Source organism: Ruditapes philippinarum, unplaced genomic scaffold (assembly GCF_026571515.1).
Source record: "Ruditapes philippinarum isolate M1 unplaced genomic scaffold, ASM2657151v2 ctg7_1_1_1_1, whole genome shotgun sequence".
Lineage (NCBI taxonomy): Eukaryota > Metazoa > Mollusca > Bivalvia > Venerida > Veneridae > Ruditapes > Ruditapes philippinarum.
Genome location: NW_026856668.1, coordinates 428,155 through 443,513, shown reverse-complemented (window position 1 = coordinate 443,513; position 15,359 = coordinate 428,155). Strand labels below are relative to the sequence as shown.

General features: G+C 32.0%; 1 protein-coding gene across 1 annotated transcript in view; it reads right to left on the bottom strand.

Moving 5' to 3' along the window:
* Nucleotides 1-2,692: 2,692 nt before the first annotated feature.
* Nucleotides 2,693-15,359, bottom strand: part of LOC132747261 (adenylate kinase 9-like) — a 46,645-nt gene continuing 33,978 nt past the window's right edge. Inside the window, 11 exon segments of the mRNA XM_060736588.1 lie at nucleotides 2,693-4,033; nucleotides 4,629-4,846; nucleotides 5,521-5,619; nucleotides 6,446-6,647; nucleotides 7,239-7,397; nucleotides 7,919-8,136; nucleotides 11,000-11,146; nucleotides 11,483-11,684; nucleotides 12,425-12,638; nucleotides 13,101-13,319; nucleotides 14,018-14,134. Coding sequence (XP_060592571.1) covers nucleotides 3,822-4,033; nucleotides 4,629-4,846; nucleotides 5,521-5,619; nucleotides 6,446-6,647; nucleotides 7,239-7,397; nucleotides 7,919-8,136; nucleotides 11,000-11,146; nucleotides 11,483-11,684; nucleotides 12,425-12,638; nucleotides 13,101-13,319; nucleotides 14,018-14,134 — 2,007 coding nt within the window. The 3' untranslated portion in view covers nucleotides 2,693-3,821.

Genomic DNA, 15,359 nt, shown 5'->3' with positions numbered 1-15,359 from the left:
GTATTTACGACTGTTTTGTTGAAATTTCTATGACAGTCACAATAGCTAGGGTTTTAACAAAAGTGTCTTGAGGAAATAATTAATGTAAATATTGGGAAAAAAATGAACCCGAGATACTGTCATAAATGTTTAAGTAAGTAACACCAATGAAAAATGGAAGGAAATTGATCTTTTTGTAGTGTGCAAAAAATAATTTCTTTGGTAACATGCGCTGTTATTCGATAAATTAACTTTTTTTATACTTGCTATATTTGCCGTTTATCATAATTCATTTCAACCTAATTCTTTTGAATATTTTAGTTTCTAAATTAAAAAAAAAGAACAAATAATGAATAAAAATGTGATACAGTCTGACATTGTGATTACTTATCCCACGAATGAGATAAATATCGAGCGTTATAACAAAATAAAACCCAAATGAGCCGTGTCACGACAAAACCAACATAATGGGTTTGCGACCAGCATGGATCCAGATCAGCCTGCGCATCCGCGCAGTCTGATCAAGATCCATGCTGTTCGCTTACCAACTCTATTACAAGTGGATAAACTGACAGCGAACAGCATGGATCCTGATCAGACTGCGCTGATGCGCAGACTGGTCTGGATCCATGCTGGTCGCAAACGCACTATGTTGGTTTTGTCGTGACGCGGCTCAAATAATGCGTAACAAATTAGTATTATCCTGGTAATTTCCATATACTGTTAGAATATAATAACACACTTCTGTTATTCTGTTAATAACTACAGCATAGTAACTACACTTCGAGTAGTTTCTGAAGTTCGAGTGGTTACTGAAGATTTTTTTCGAGTGGTGACTGGAGTTCGAGTGATGACTGAAATCGCCGGCCTCACGTGCTTTTCGCCGTTTGTGGTGAGAAACCTTCATGTGAGGAAGTATCTAGCTTACTTAGAGAAGGTCGATAATCTTATCCCGGTACCCACTCGTGCTAGAAATAAAATGCACGGACGGGCAACTGATGTCATTACTGCTAAAAAGTTGTTGCATATCGACCATAAATGTGTCATAACAAATAAATAACTAAATGAAAAATAAATAAATAAATACGTACAAAATTTACTCATCCAATATCTCGTCATTTTTTTTTCTTCAGAAATCATTCCAACCAATATTAAAGTCTGCTATGGATCAGTATAGCAATGCGACCATTCATTAACTTCAATTAATATTTAACGGGCATGACTAAAATTGTATAGGTTACACATTCGTCTACAAATTCATCAATCTATTGGCACACATGTGCATCCATTTTTCAAGTTCATTTGCCATTAAATATGACAATTTAGTTTCAGATAAACTTAATTCACTGACTCAAAGATGTAACGATACGATTATTGATTATAAAGGACCATTATTTAATGTTAAAAGCAAATTTAATGACACTATAGAAAATACCCGGTCTTTTATCAAGGGACATCTTCGACAGAGCAGTTTGAAATATCTTAACCTTGAAAATATCGCGTTATTTTGTACAGGATGATTCAAGATATGGTGATTTTTTTATCTAATTGTGATAAGGTATATGTTTGTATCTAAGCTAATTTTAACTAATTGTTTGTATCTAAAACAGAATTTTATTCAATTGCGATAAGATATATTCTATAAGATATATATCTAAAAAAGAAAAGAAAACAACGTAATTTTACTGAATACCAACCATTATTACTTCACGGATTTATATAAAATCCGTGTTAGTATGAAGCAACTTTTCGAATTATACAACTGCTCAAATAATACATTTTTTCAAATTATACAAGATCTACAGTTTTAAATATTGTGTTAAATTGATAGACATGTTACTTACTTATTAACTATGTATAAATCTGTCGCCATCTATTTACCCATATTTCAATAGAAAACAAAATAAATCATGCTATTACATGCCTGTAATTTGATATAAATAAAAGTAATTGTTGAATTGTACAACTGCTCGAATTATACATTTGTTCGTAATATACAACTGTTCGAATTATACAATCAACTACTCGAATAATACAATAGAAATTGTGAGATTTACACAATTCGTGAACTTTCTACTCACATGCAGCCTTAACTTTTGAGAGATTGTTCACATGTACAGGCCTAATCTTAGCCATTGCTATGAAAGAATATGAAAGAATCCATATAAAACCCCTTTAAATGCATAATATACTTATTAGTAGAATTAAACTGAATTTTCAAATTTAACCAGTAGACAATTGAGGTCATTTACAAATCATTGAATACTCAACATGTCGATTTTGTAATTTGTGTTTTTTTTTCATTCAAAATATGAATCATATCGTCCATAAATAAAGTAATGGCAATTTTAGCAAAATTCAATAAATTGACCATGACGGTCAATGTCACTAAGGTATCGCAATAAGTGTTGTTTTGTCCAAGTATGAATAAAATTCATAAGAATCAATGTAAAGCAAGATTCAATAATTTGACCCTGATGGTCAATGCCATTTTAGGTCAAGGTCATATTTCAATTAAAAAACGTATCAGTTATGTCCTTATGTTGTCTAGTCCAACAAGAATAAGTCAAATTTATAAAAATAATAATAAAAACACAGAAAGTTACCACAATCCAAGCAAAATTCAACAATTTGACCTTGACAGTCAAGGTCATTATATGATCAAGGTCATTCTGAACTACTTAACACATAAAAAGCATCAAAACAAGGCATATTTAGTTTTATATTTTATTCAATAGCTCAAGAAGTATTTTGTACAATTTACAGAATGTAATTTACAAATATCATCACAGAGTTTAATACATTATATGATAATTTATGTGAACAACAAAACAAAATAGTTTAAATAAACAAAATATAAACAATACATGTTTCTCAGTGTGATTTTGTTACATGTACAAGAAATGATCAAATAAACATGCATGTGACACAGTAAAAGACCAAAGTTTAATACACTAATTTTTAATGTCATTACAAAACAAATATAACATTTTCAATGTCATTGAAAATGTAACATATGTTTCGTACTGCTATTTTTAAAGGATATTAAAAAATCAAAGTATTATGTTCCAACAATTTTCATGTTTTAAACTACATCTAAATCTTACAATAGTACAAAAGCAGGTTGCTTTTGGACCATTGTGTCACATTTATATAACGAATTGTTCCTTTAAAAAGGACATACAATCCGTACATGCTTTGAACAAAATTATCACAGACAAATTCATATAAAAACAAAAATCATAAATTTTGAAAATAATTTTTTATAATACTACATAAACTTGGTATGGACGGACTGGTGTATTAATGGACGTTTTATTGTGTGTTTGTGTAACAATTCGTTTATATAATGCTTTTACCTAACATATTCTCACGCCCATATAACATCTTACATATATGGCTTAAATAAACATATTATTCCAGATTAACTTACATACATATTCTCATGCCCATATAACGTCTTAAATATATAGCTTAAATAAACATGTTATTTCCAATTCTTATCATTCAACCTATTACATACTGGACAAAGTTTGTAAATAACAGGTAACCATTAAAACAAATATTCATTTATTATAATAATAAGCAAAAACTTCTTCTGTCCATGCATTGACAATAAAACGTTTAATATATCTTATGGAAGCTATTTAATTTTAAAATATCATCTTTCTAGTAAATATTTTAACAAGACATATGTTATTTTTGTAATGTCTCAATTTTTTTCTTCCTCTTTGAAAACCAAATACTTCAGACAAAAATATACAATTCCAAGTGATTTAAAAGTCCAGTTCACAATTTAAATGCTTCAATAGTAGTCTTTAAAAAATATATATAAAATTTTTCTATGAAATCCATGTGGGTGTTGGCTCAATGCCCCGGAGAGCAAAGAAAGTTTGTAATTTGTTATCAAAGTCGTTAGGCCTCTCCTCTGGTTCTTTATATCTGACAGTCATGTTGTTTCCAAGGTATTTTATCAAATCACAAGTTTCCTGGAAACGGTCTAATTTCTTCTTGTACTTTTTACGAACATAATCTGAACTTTTAGGGTTGAAAGCTGAAACATAAATTTACGGAAAATTAAATAAGTGTCATTTAAAACATTTGAATAAGTCTTAAACTATATAAAATACATTTAGTTAGTATCATATATCAAATGTTTTACATTTAGCTAGCAATATAACAAATGTTTTACATTTAGGTAGTAATATATTAAATGTTTTATATTTAGCTAGTTTGTTTGTTTGATAGGGTTTTACATCAAACTGACACAGTATAGGTCATATGGCAACTTTCCAGCTTTATTGGTGGAGGAAGACCTCAGGTGCCCTTCCGTGCATTATTTCAGGCACAAACTAGCACCCGAGTAGAACCACCAACATTTATCTTGTAAAGTATATAATGTTTTATTTTGTATAATCTTGTCTAAAAGTTAAGATTTCTATTTCTCAAATGCATCTTTGTGTAGGCATACGCAGGTACCCCGAGTTACGAAACACTGACCTTCCTGAAGCTAGCTTGATAGCCTTCTCACATGAAAAACTCCAAAACCCCTAAAGTGATTTCCAAACCACACTGATAAGTGGTATGAGAATTGAAGTCGGTGACCTTATTAAAAATGTAAGAAAACATAACAATATTAAGATATATACCTTTAAGATGATAGGCAATGAAGAAAAGGGCTGATCTGCTAGCACTGAGGAATGGGTACTTGGGTTTCGCGTTTCCAGCTGTTGTCATGGCCTTGATGAGTGCCGTAGCAACGCTCTGTTCCATGTAACCAAGCATGGGCAGTTGTGTCATTGACAGGTTGTCCTTGGTTGGAGGAAGTTTGTGTGGCAGTTCCAGGCTCGAGTATTTCTCTGGTAACCTGAAAATAGGATATATTGTATATAATATCATGGTTTGTTTGGTTGGTTTTAGGGTGCACCAACACAATTTAGGTCATATGGTGCAGAATCAAGAAAGATGATTTTGGCTAACCTCTGTGTTACAAACTAAAAGCAACACCAGGGGTCAAAACCACCTCACCTGTTGGAGCTAAGAGATGCACAGACTCCAGTTATTCCAACCCGTTTAGTCCTCTTTTAAGATCATGCCTCAACTCTAAAAGGCAACCCCTTTGCCACAAGGGGATATGAATATCATGGAAGTAAAAGCATTCATTAAAAACAATAAATAATAATTTTGAAACTTCAAACAAATGAAATATTTTTTTGTAAACTTTTTATATTACCATTATGCATACAATTAATTAAATTAAAAATTAATTACCTTAATCATTCTCTTAAAAGGAGACAATAATTATACTAAAGATTCATTATCTTATTGACAAGATAACCCTTACCCTAATCCATAAGTCTAAGACACAACAAAATTTTATTTTGTCTGCTTTAAAATTTTACTTTTTTACAAAAATAGACAATGGACAAATTAAAACCTTAAGAAAATGTCCTTTTTGACAAAACCATGACATTTTATGTCAACAAAATTAAGAAAATTTACAGCAATTAACATTTAGCAGATTTATAATGAAAATCTTACTTCAAAAATTTCATAAGTTTTTCTTCTGATTCGCAATACCAGTATTTCTCCATATATTCTCCAATAAACTCTGCTTTGCCTGGAACAATTGCTTCATATCTGAAATAAGATTTTTTTTCAAAATTAACATATCTGTACTTTCTGATACAAATTTTCCCTTTGAAAATAGTTAATGACTGCAATGGAAATCACTAGTTGCTACGGGAAGTCAGTGGTTTCTTAGGAAAGTCAATGTTTGCTATGAAAGTCAATAGTTGCTATGAAAGTCAATGGTTGCTGTGAAAAGTCAATAGTTGCTATGGAAATTTCCTGGTTGCTATGGATGTAAATGGTTGTCAATGCTTGCTATGGAAAGTCACTGGTTTCTATGAAAAATCATCTGTTGCTTTTATAGTAACTGGTTGCTCAATGGAAAGTCAATGGTTTTTGGAAAATCAATGGTCATGAAAATAACTAAATGCTTTGGAAAGTCAATGGTTGCAATGGATGTCCCTGGTTGTTATGCTGTCACTTTTTGATAGGGAATGTCATTGTTTGCTATGGAAGTCATCAGTTGCTATGGACAGCTAATGGTTGCTATGGATGTAACTGGTTGCTATGAAAGCCACTGACTGATATTAAGCCACTGGTTACTATGGAATAGCAATGATTGTTTTGGAAATCAATGGTTAGTATGGAAAGTCAATGATTGCAATGGTAGTCACTGGTTGATATACATATAAGAAAAATCCATGACACCCCACCCCCTGCTTTATGGGTGGAGCCAATTTAGCCTCAGGGCTATAATAAACTTAGTAGAGGTGGACAATATATTCATGCCAAATATCTAAGCTTTAGCTCTTGTAGATTTTCACTTTAAATTGTATAATTATTAGAAATGTTGATGACAAATAAATTTTATACAAATAATGTTTTGCACACATACCTGCATTTACCATCCAAGTACGTGACTGGACAGTAGGAGTTCAGTTCTATCTTAGCTGATGCCTTAACCTCAGTTGGTTTTCGTCGTCGTGGTAACCTACTAGGAGGAGGTAACTTGTGTGGTGCTAGAGGCGGTACATATTTTTCTGGTTCCTCCAGGAACTGATCAAGTTCTGTCTTACCAGCACACTTGTAATAGTGACCTAAAAGGTAAATAATTGTAATAATTATCTAAAAGGCAAGTCATCATGATTGTAATAATGACCTAAAAGGTAACTAATTGTAATAATGAGCTAGAGAGTAAGTGATTCAATTATATTATGGATATTTACACACAGATGGAATAATTTGCCGGAATTACCAAAATTAGACACAGCATGTCATATAAATGACATAAATATGATTTGGAATTGATTTTGTTTGCAGTTACTTACATAAAAACTCCAACATACTTAGTGCAAGTCACATCCTTTTTATGTTGCATTTTAACTATAACCAAACTTAATGTCCTGCTTAATAATTGAATGAGCAATGTACATAATAAGTTTTGGGAAAAGAATACAACTATATAAGACCAAAAGCAGAGACACATCAGTGCTACAAAGTCAGCCTAATTTTTACCTTGCAGCCATAAATGACTCAAGAACATTCAAAGCATATATGAAATTATATACATAAAGTTTTTTTGTCTATAAAGATCATGTGTAACATAAAACAAATACATCTCTTGGGACAAAATCAAACAGTAAGGTATATCCAAAATGATATTACTTTATGTTTGCTTCTAGAATTACCTCTAAATTCAACAGCAAAGTCAAGGGTGTGGTTGGTAGAGCAGTCCACAAGTTCTCCTCTCAGTGCCAGACTAACTGGACAGTACTGGTCAAAGTCTCCTACCCTCTGTAAGAACTCTGTAGGTGTGATACACAAGTCAGCAATAGGGGATGCCTTGCCTGTAAAATATAGTGTCAAGCTAATGAAATGTAAGGTGATCAACAACATGTTCATATCTCAGTTACACTTAACATTCAATGCCAAACTCCAGTTTGAAACTGATAGAAAAAATAATCAATGATGAAATTCACACATGGACATACAAAAAAATAAGTTATTGGCTTAATTCGAGAGTGCTTTTCTATTCAAAGCATGTTGATTACACTGTACATGTGCTAAATAACAGGAACATGAAGTATAAGAAAGTGCACAAAGTTTAAATTACTGTTAACAACAGAATAATTAATTAGTACAACATTATCTTATTAAAACAAATTCATACACACCTGTTATAACAAAAAATTACTAAATTACTAAAATTTAAATTACTTAAACTTTGCAGGGTTTTCATTATTAACAAATTTGCAACCCATATCATTGGTTGCAATGTAGTTGAAACTGGTTGTATTTTCAGCTTGCTGTTGAAATTGTTTCATTGACACATATGTTGCCTCAGATAAAAATGAAAACTCTTACTTACCATCAGAAATTCTCTGCAGGTATGTTTGTATCTGTCGAACACTCTCACGTGAGAACTCGAGTGTCGTATTCCACACCCACCACTTGGACCTCTCACCGTCAACTGTCTTAAAGTTCATGTGTTCTGACTGGTACCAGTTTCGTACCTCGTTAATATTTTTATTGTACGCAGCTAACTTCATTGCCAGAATCTGAGCGCTGTCGTGCAATGGCATTGTCCTACATAATCAATAACAAAACACAAAACATTGTAAATTTTCTGTTGTAAAACAACATTTTTCTGTAAGAACCGAGATCAATTATGACAGATCAACAGCTTTGAACTGATATAGTACTATTTAAGATTAAAAGAACCCAACAATCTTAAAAGTTCTTAAAACATATTATAGATGAAGATTGTTCTGAGGATGGAATGATATGAAGTATCAAGATTTTATCTATTTCTAATTTCATCGACAATAAAAAAGAAACGTAATTAAAACATTAACATCTCTGGAATGGACAATTCGATGCTTATATCAGATGATTTTGCATTCAGAAAACCAGTCATATATTTTTTTAAAAAGTAGGATATTTCAAATAGGGTATAAAACTCTATATAAAGATTTTTTTAATTACGTTTATGAAAAAGTAAAATTATGTTGTTTCAATAATCTTATGATTGATTCTCAAAACAAATGAGCCGTGTCACGACAAAACCAACATAATGGGTTTGCGACCAGCATGGATCCAGACCAGCCTGCGCATCCGTGCAGTCTGATCAGGATCCATGCTGTTCGCTGTCAGTTTCTCCACTTGTAATAGAGTTGGTAAGCGAACAGCATGGATCCTGATCAGACTGCGCGGATGCGCAGGCTGGTCTGGATCCATGCTGGTCGCAAACCCATTATGTTGGTTTTGTCGTGACATGGCTCAAATATTCTGGAACTAGATATTATGCTGTTATTTAAGAAGAAGGATTTTAAACGTTCAGCAATGAATTTGTACATCAATCATTCGCCATGAAGGTTATTTTTCAATGTATTTTAAACATGTTTCTCATACAGAATTTTTCATTCCAATGAACTTTATTTAACGCAAATGATAATAAGAAGAAACCAGTAAATGAATTCAAAAGTAAACTTGACCAATAACAAACATAACAACAACAATAATAACAGTAATAATTAAAGTTAAAAACTTTGGTTGTCTCACCCTATATAATGAAATAGCAGAAGCCATTCCCTTCAAAAATATTTATAATATTCTGTAAATGTCTATAATTATTTAATTGAAATTCAAAAAAATAAAGAGGTCAAAGGAATACATAGACCTTTCTGGTTTGAAGCTGCATGCCTCCAGATAAGCCAAATTTTTTAAAGAAATTGAAACTTGAGAAAAGTGTAATACAATTTTAAAAAAAGTAAAAAGATTCAAGATACAATATAATGATCTACATGATTTGTGGCATTATTTACTGATTATTAATTGATCTAGAAGTATTTATTTTATCACCATATTTCTACTGCGTTACTAACTAGTAGTAAAATAAAAATAAAAATCCATAAACCTCTGTAGTAGGATACAAATCCATAAAATGCAGTAGTCAAGAATTTCATAACTAAACTAGAAATGTGTCCATAGGACACTGATGCCCCCACACGCCACTGTTCTGTCAATCTTATGACTCTAGGTCAAATATTTTTTTGAACTACATGTGCCACAAGTTGAAAACTAAAAATCAACAAAGGGCCATAATTCTGTTAAATTTGGTCGCAGCAAAAATCCTTCCTTTACTACGATCTACACATTAAGGTTGTTAATCCCTGGAAGTTTAAGCAAAATCTGCCATCCGGTTTAAGAGGAGTTGCGTTCACAAAATTTCTATATAGTATATAACGAAAAAATCAACAAAGTGCCATAATTCTGTTAAATTTGGTTGCAGCAAAAATTCCTTCCTTTACTACCATCTACACATTAAGGTTGTTCATCCCTGGAAGTTTAAGAAAAATCTGCCATCCGGTTTAAGAGGAGTTGCATTCACAAAATTTCTACATAGTATATAGTGAAAAAAACAACAAAGGGCCATAATTCTGTAAATTTTGGTCGCAGCAAAAATTCCTTCCTTTACTACCATCTACACCTTAAGGTTGTTCATCCCTGTAAGTTTAAGCAAAATCTGCCATCCAGTTTAAGAGGAGTTGCGTTCACAAAATTTCTACATAGTATAGAGTGAAAAAATCAACAAAGGGCCATAATTCTGTTAAATTTGGTCGCAGCAAAAATTCCTTCCTTTACTACCATCTACACATTAAGGTTGTTCATCCCTTGAAGTTTAAGCAAAATCTGCCATCTGATTTAAGAGGAGTTGCATTCACAAAATTTCTACATAGTATATAGTGAAAAAATCAACAAAGGGCCATAATTCTGTTAAATTTGGTCGCAGCAAAAAATTCCTTCCTTTACTATCATGTACACATTAAGGTTGTTCATCCCTGTAAGTTTAAGCAAAATCTGTTATCCGGTTTAAGAGGAGTTGCGTTCACAAAATTTCTACATAGTATATAGTGAAAAAATCAACAAAGGGCCATAATTCTGTTAAATTTGGTCGCAGCAAAAATTCCTTCCTTTACTACCATCTACACCTTAAGGTTGTTCATCCCTGTAAGTTTAAGCAAAATCTGCCATCCGGTTTAAGAGGAGTTGCATTCACAAAATTTCTACATAGTATCTAGTGAAAAAATCAACAAAGGGCCATAATTCTGTTAAATTTGGTCGCAGCAAAAATTCCTTCCTTTACTACCATCTACACATTAAGGTTGTTCATCCCTGTAAGTTTAAGCAAAATCTGCCATCCGGTTTAAGAGGAGTTGCGTTCACAAGATTTCGGGACGTACGGACGGACGGACAGACGGAATGACGGACGGACGGACGGACAAGTGCAACGCTATATGCTCCCACATTGTGGGGGCATAAAAAAGGGGGGTAAATTTTTAAATCAGACAAAATGTTAATGAATCACCACAAAATTTTGATCAGGTAAATTTGAAAAATACAGTTTCATAATGTGTGAATGTTTTGTGTTGTTTTATCTTAAGGTTACCTTGATGCAGCAATTCTATCCCTGGTGCCCCTCACCATTATTTCCTTGCTTTTCACATCAAGTTCAAATACACGGACAGGTATTAAACATCTCTCTGTTAATAAGTCTATTTGATGCTTGGTTTGTGGGTAACCATCCAAAACATACCTGAAAATCATATAGTTCATGTTTATTTTCCCATTAAGTTACTAATACATGGCATGGTTCAAATTATTACCATAAATCCTTAAAATGTAAAACATGCTTTCAAAAGGTTATCTGTCTTTTTTGTTTTTTTATGGGTTCCAGGTATCACTTTCAAAATAACAGAACAGGAAATTGATTTGTCTAACTTAAACATTTATAGTTCCTCATTACATACATACATACATACACTTATTTACATACATGAAGCAATAAGACTTTTTAAAAGTAATATATTAATAAATCATATATATATACTTATGTTATACATTTTGCTGTAACTAAATAATAAAAACTCACCCTCTAGTTTGACATTTCATGTCAATGAGGCATGTTTCTATAGCTTGTACAGCCAGTTCATCAGGTACAGTGAGGCCCTTCACCAGGTGGCGCTGCATCTCCTTGGTCAAGTTGGATTTAGGTTGTGATGCCATGACCATTCTCATGGCCTCACCAACAGATAACCTCAATAATCCATACTCCTCAGCAAATCTGTTAGCCACTGTGAACATATAATGTACAAATTTACAGAAAAGGCATTAAGTTTTATGGAGAAAGTTTTCAAAGAAGCTTTTTAAGGTCCCTACTCAATCCGTAAAATTTATTTTATATACCGTATTTTGTTTAAATATTGTTTAAAATAAAAGGTATAAAGTGGAATATTTACACAATTAATATTTTTTATCAAAGACATTTAATCTTATTTTAACACAATAAATGAATAAAATTTATATTAATTTTCCCAAGAAAAATTAACATCTTCATTGAAATTAGATAGCCCAAAGGCTGAATATATGATGTTTAATCATTACAAAGCTGATATGAATGATAGAACACTAAGTGAACACTTCAAGATAAATGGGGAGGCGGGGTGTAAAGCAAAAGAAGTCATTCAACTAGGCAATGATAGTAAATCTTTCTATTCTCTGGTCCCTGGATGTCAGTTTAAACTTTAAACAGATCTATTTTAGCTTGTTTATGGTTGAAATATATCTAAACATATTTGGAAGCCGCTTCCTGGAACTAACCAGTACTGATGTTGTATAGGGCAACATGGTCCTGACCTCAGTAGGGCTCAAACCCATAATTGATGTGTTGAGAGGCAAACACCTAAACCACTAGGCCATCAGTCCAGTCCCCTGAAGGTTACAGTATACTAATGTGTAACACACTTGTAACAGTATACATGTGTAACACACTTGTACATGTACATGTATACAGCTATGACAATCTATAACTTACATGTAGTTTTTCCTGATTTGGGTGGTCCTACCACAGCAATTTTGATAGGTACAACAGGTTTAGGTGTAGGCTGACTAACAAACTTCACGGGGTCGTTCACAAATTCCTCTCTAGCTTGTATAGATGATAGGAAGTAGATGTGAGATCTGTATATACATGGATAGGTGGTGTAACCTGGACCACTCATTGTCTGTATACAGTCTCCTTCCTTTACCTGGAATATAATAGTTGCATGATTATATACCTTAATTATAGGTATATAAAATTACAGGTAAATTTTATTAAATAATAGGAATTTGGAACTATTTACAGTTTTTTTATGGCAAATTTCAAAGCATTTCCAAATTGGAAAAAGTTATCTTTTTTCTCAAATTTTCTGACAAAACTTCCCAATTTAAAGGGTAAGAGTTATTTACCAAGAATACTGGGAAAAAACATGATTTTTGATAATAGGTTATTTTCATAAAAGACATAACTCACAGATAACATTTTCTAAATTCTAAAATATCCAAAGAGAAAAAGATAATGTCTGTCTGGTATAACTATTCCAATATTTCAATCTAGCAAAATAATTGTATGAATGAATTAATGTGGCATTGTCTTAAAATTAACTACACAAACAGAGATGTTGTTCACACCTTACAAATTAAGAAACAATTTCTCTCGAGTTACTTACTTTGACAGGACACCATCTACCAAACCTACTGGGCTGTTTATAACCCACAGCTAACATCTTTAATGCCAGTTTCTCATTGATGGGGTACACACGCTCAAAGACGCTCTGACGGGCATCCACAACAGGCTTCAACTTCTTGTTGAGGATGTAGCGTACTATGTGTGGCTTCCTGGTGCTGTCAACATCTATTTTTGGTATCAGTAACTCTTCAAATGTGTCCTGTAAAAGTATTAAAACAGGTCTTAATAAAATCATTTTGCTTACAATAAATAATACAGTAAAATAGACCGATGTTGTGCTCATATTAACACTGTTTCCACTGATTCATGAAGGGACTCCATTGAGGTTTTTTGACAAGACAGGAATGGAAATATTTTTTAGAGATTAATAATCCATTAGAAAGAGGTTCCCTTGCTCTGTTTTTCTAGAATTATTATTCAAATAGTGACAAAATATATTTCTAAGTATCTTTTGCATTTCTTTATGTTTTAAGTGTCTCAGGTAATCTATGTAAGAAATTCAAATTTTTAGGCTTTTGTGGTCCTCAGTGGAGTAACTTCTTAATTTGTTTCATTTTTTTTAAATTAAGCTTTAACGTATACATATATGTATATAGAAAAAAATCTGTCAATCTCAATTCAAAAATCAGTCAACTGTCTCAACAAGATTAAAACAGTACAACATTACTATTGTATGATATAGGTTTTATGCATTTTATCTACATATCATTCAAAATTAAAATTATTTGGCAATATATTTACTATAAATCAATTTCAAGACATCTTTGAAAATCAAGGGGAAAGTAGTTTTACATCTTATATGCATAATATTCTGTATTTACAGAATTATGTAACAAATTCTCTTTGATTTAATTCAAGTAAGTGTTTCACATCTGTGTCATTATCAGGTAAACTTACTGTTACAGCTGCTAGCTTATTAGTGTTATCATCAAACACATCATTCAGCTCATTTCTAATTCTGTCTGTTGCATCTTCCTCCAATTCTTCTTCTTCCTCTTCTTCTTCTTCTTCTTCCTTAAAGGTCAGAAATCAATATTTCATATCAAGGTCAAATATCAATATTATCATGTCAAGGTCAATCAATAGTATCCGGTCAAGGTCAATCATATTATAAGGTCAAGGTCAATCAATATTATCATATCAAGGTCAAATATCAATATTATCAGGTCAAGGTACATCAATATCATCAGGTCAAGGTCAATCAATATTATCAGATCAAGGTCAAATATCAATATTATCAGGTTAAGGTACATCAATATTATCAGGTCAAGGTCAAATATATATATTATAAGGTTAAGGTCAATCAATATTATCAGGTCAAGATAATGAATTTATTTTCTTTATACCAGATATTATCATGAAGTTGGCCATTATCACCAAACTGGATATTTTCACCAGATACCACCAAGTTGTCCAATATTACCGAGTTTGGAATTATCACCAAGCTGGTCATTATCACCAAGTTTGCCATTATCACAAAACCAGTAATTATCATCAAGAGCTCACAAGCAAAAAAAAAAACTTCCCTAAAACAAGCAATTATCATAGTATTGCAAGCAATCCATAAGTCCCCTACCGGTAAGAGCCCAAGCAACATTCTGAAGGGCCATTGGCCATTCACTTAGGTTCCTATTTTAAGTAAATTTGTTGAAAAAGTTCTTTAAAAGTGATCACAGGAAACAGTTTTTATGTACAGACAGACAGACTGAAGGACACTCTAAAGTTATTTTTTAAACATCCCTGTTATCAAAATACATGTATAACATTTTTAAAATCCTATCATGATTGAAGAAATTGGAGTAAAAATTACCAATTTCTCAAAAAAAAGTCTAAGTTCAAAAGGGGCATAATTCTGGAAATAGTCTTGCTAGAGTATTGAACACTCACAAATGTTGAGTGACAATAAGAAACATTTATATGAAGTTTGAAGTAGATACATTCAGAAAAAGAAGTTATTAAAAAAAAAACAATGTTTTTTTCATGAACATCTTAAGTTCAAGGGAGGTAATTCTGATACATTTTGTGCTAGAGTCGAAACCTTGTCACATATGATGTGGTTGATGACAAGCAACTTATATTTAAAGTTTGAAGAAAATACCTTAAGAAATAAAGAACTTATAGTGAAAAAACTTAAAAACTAGAATCAGAAATCTTGAAATTCAGTCTATTTGTTGCCACAGCAACCAGAATTTTCAACATAGGAAGATAAAAAAGGATGTGCATAATTTCCATACTGCCA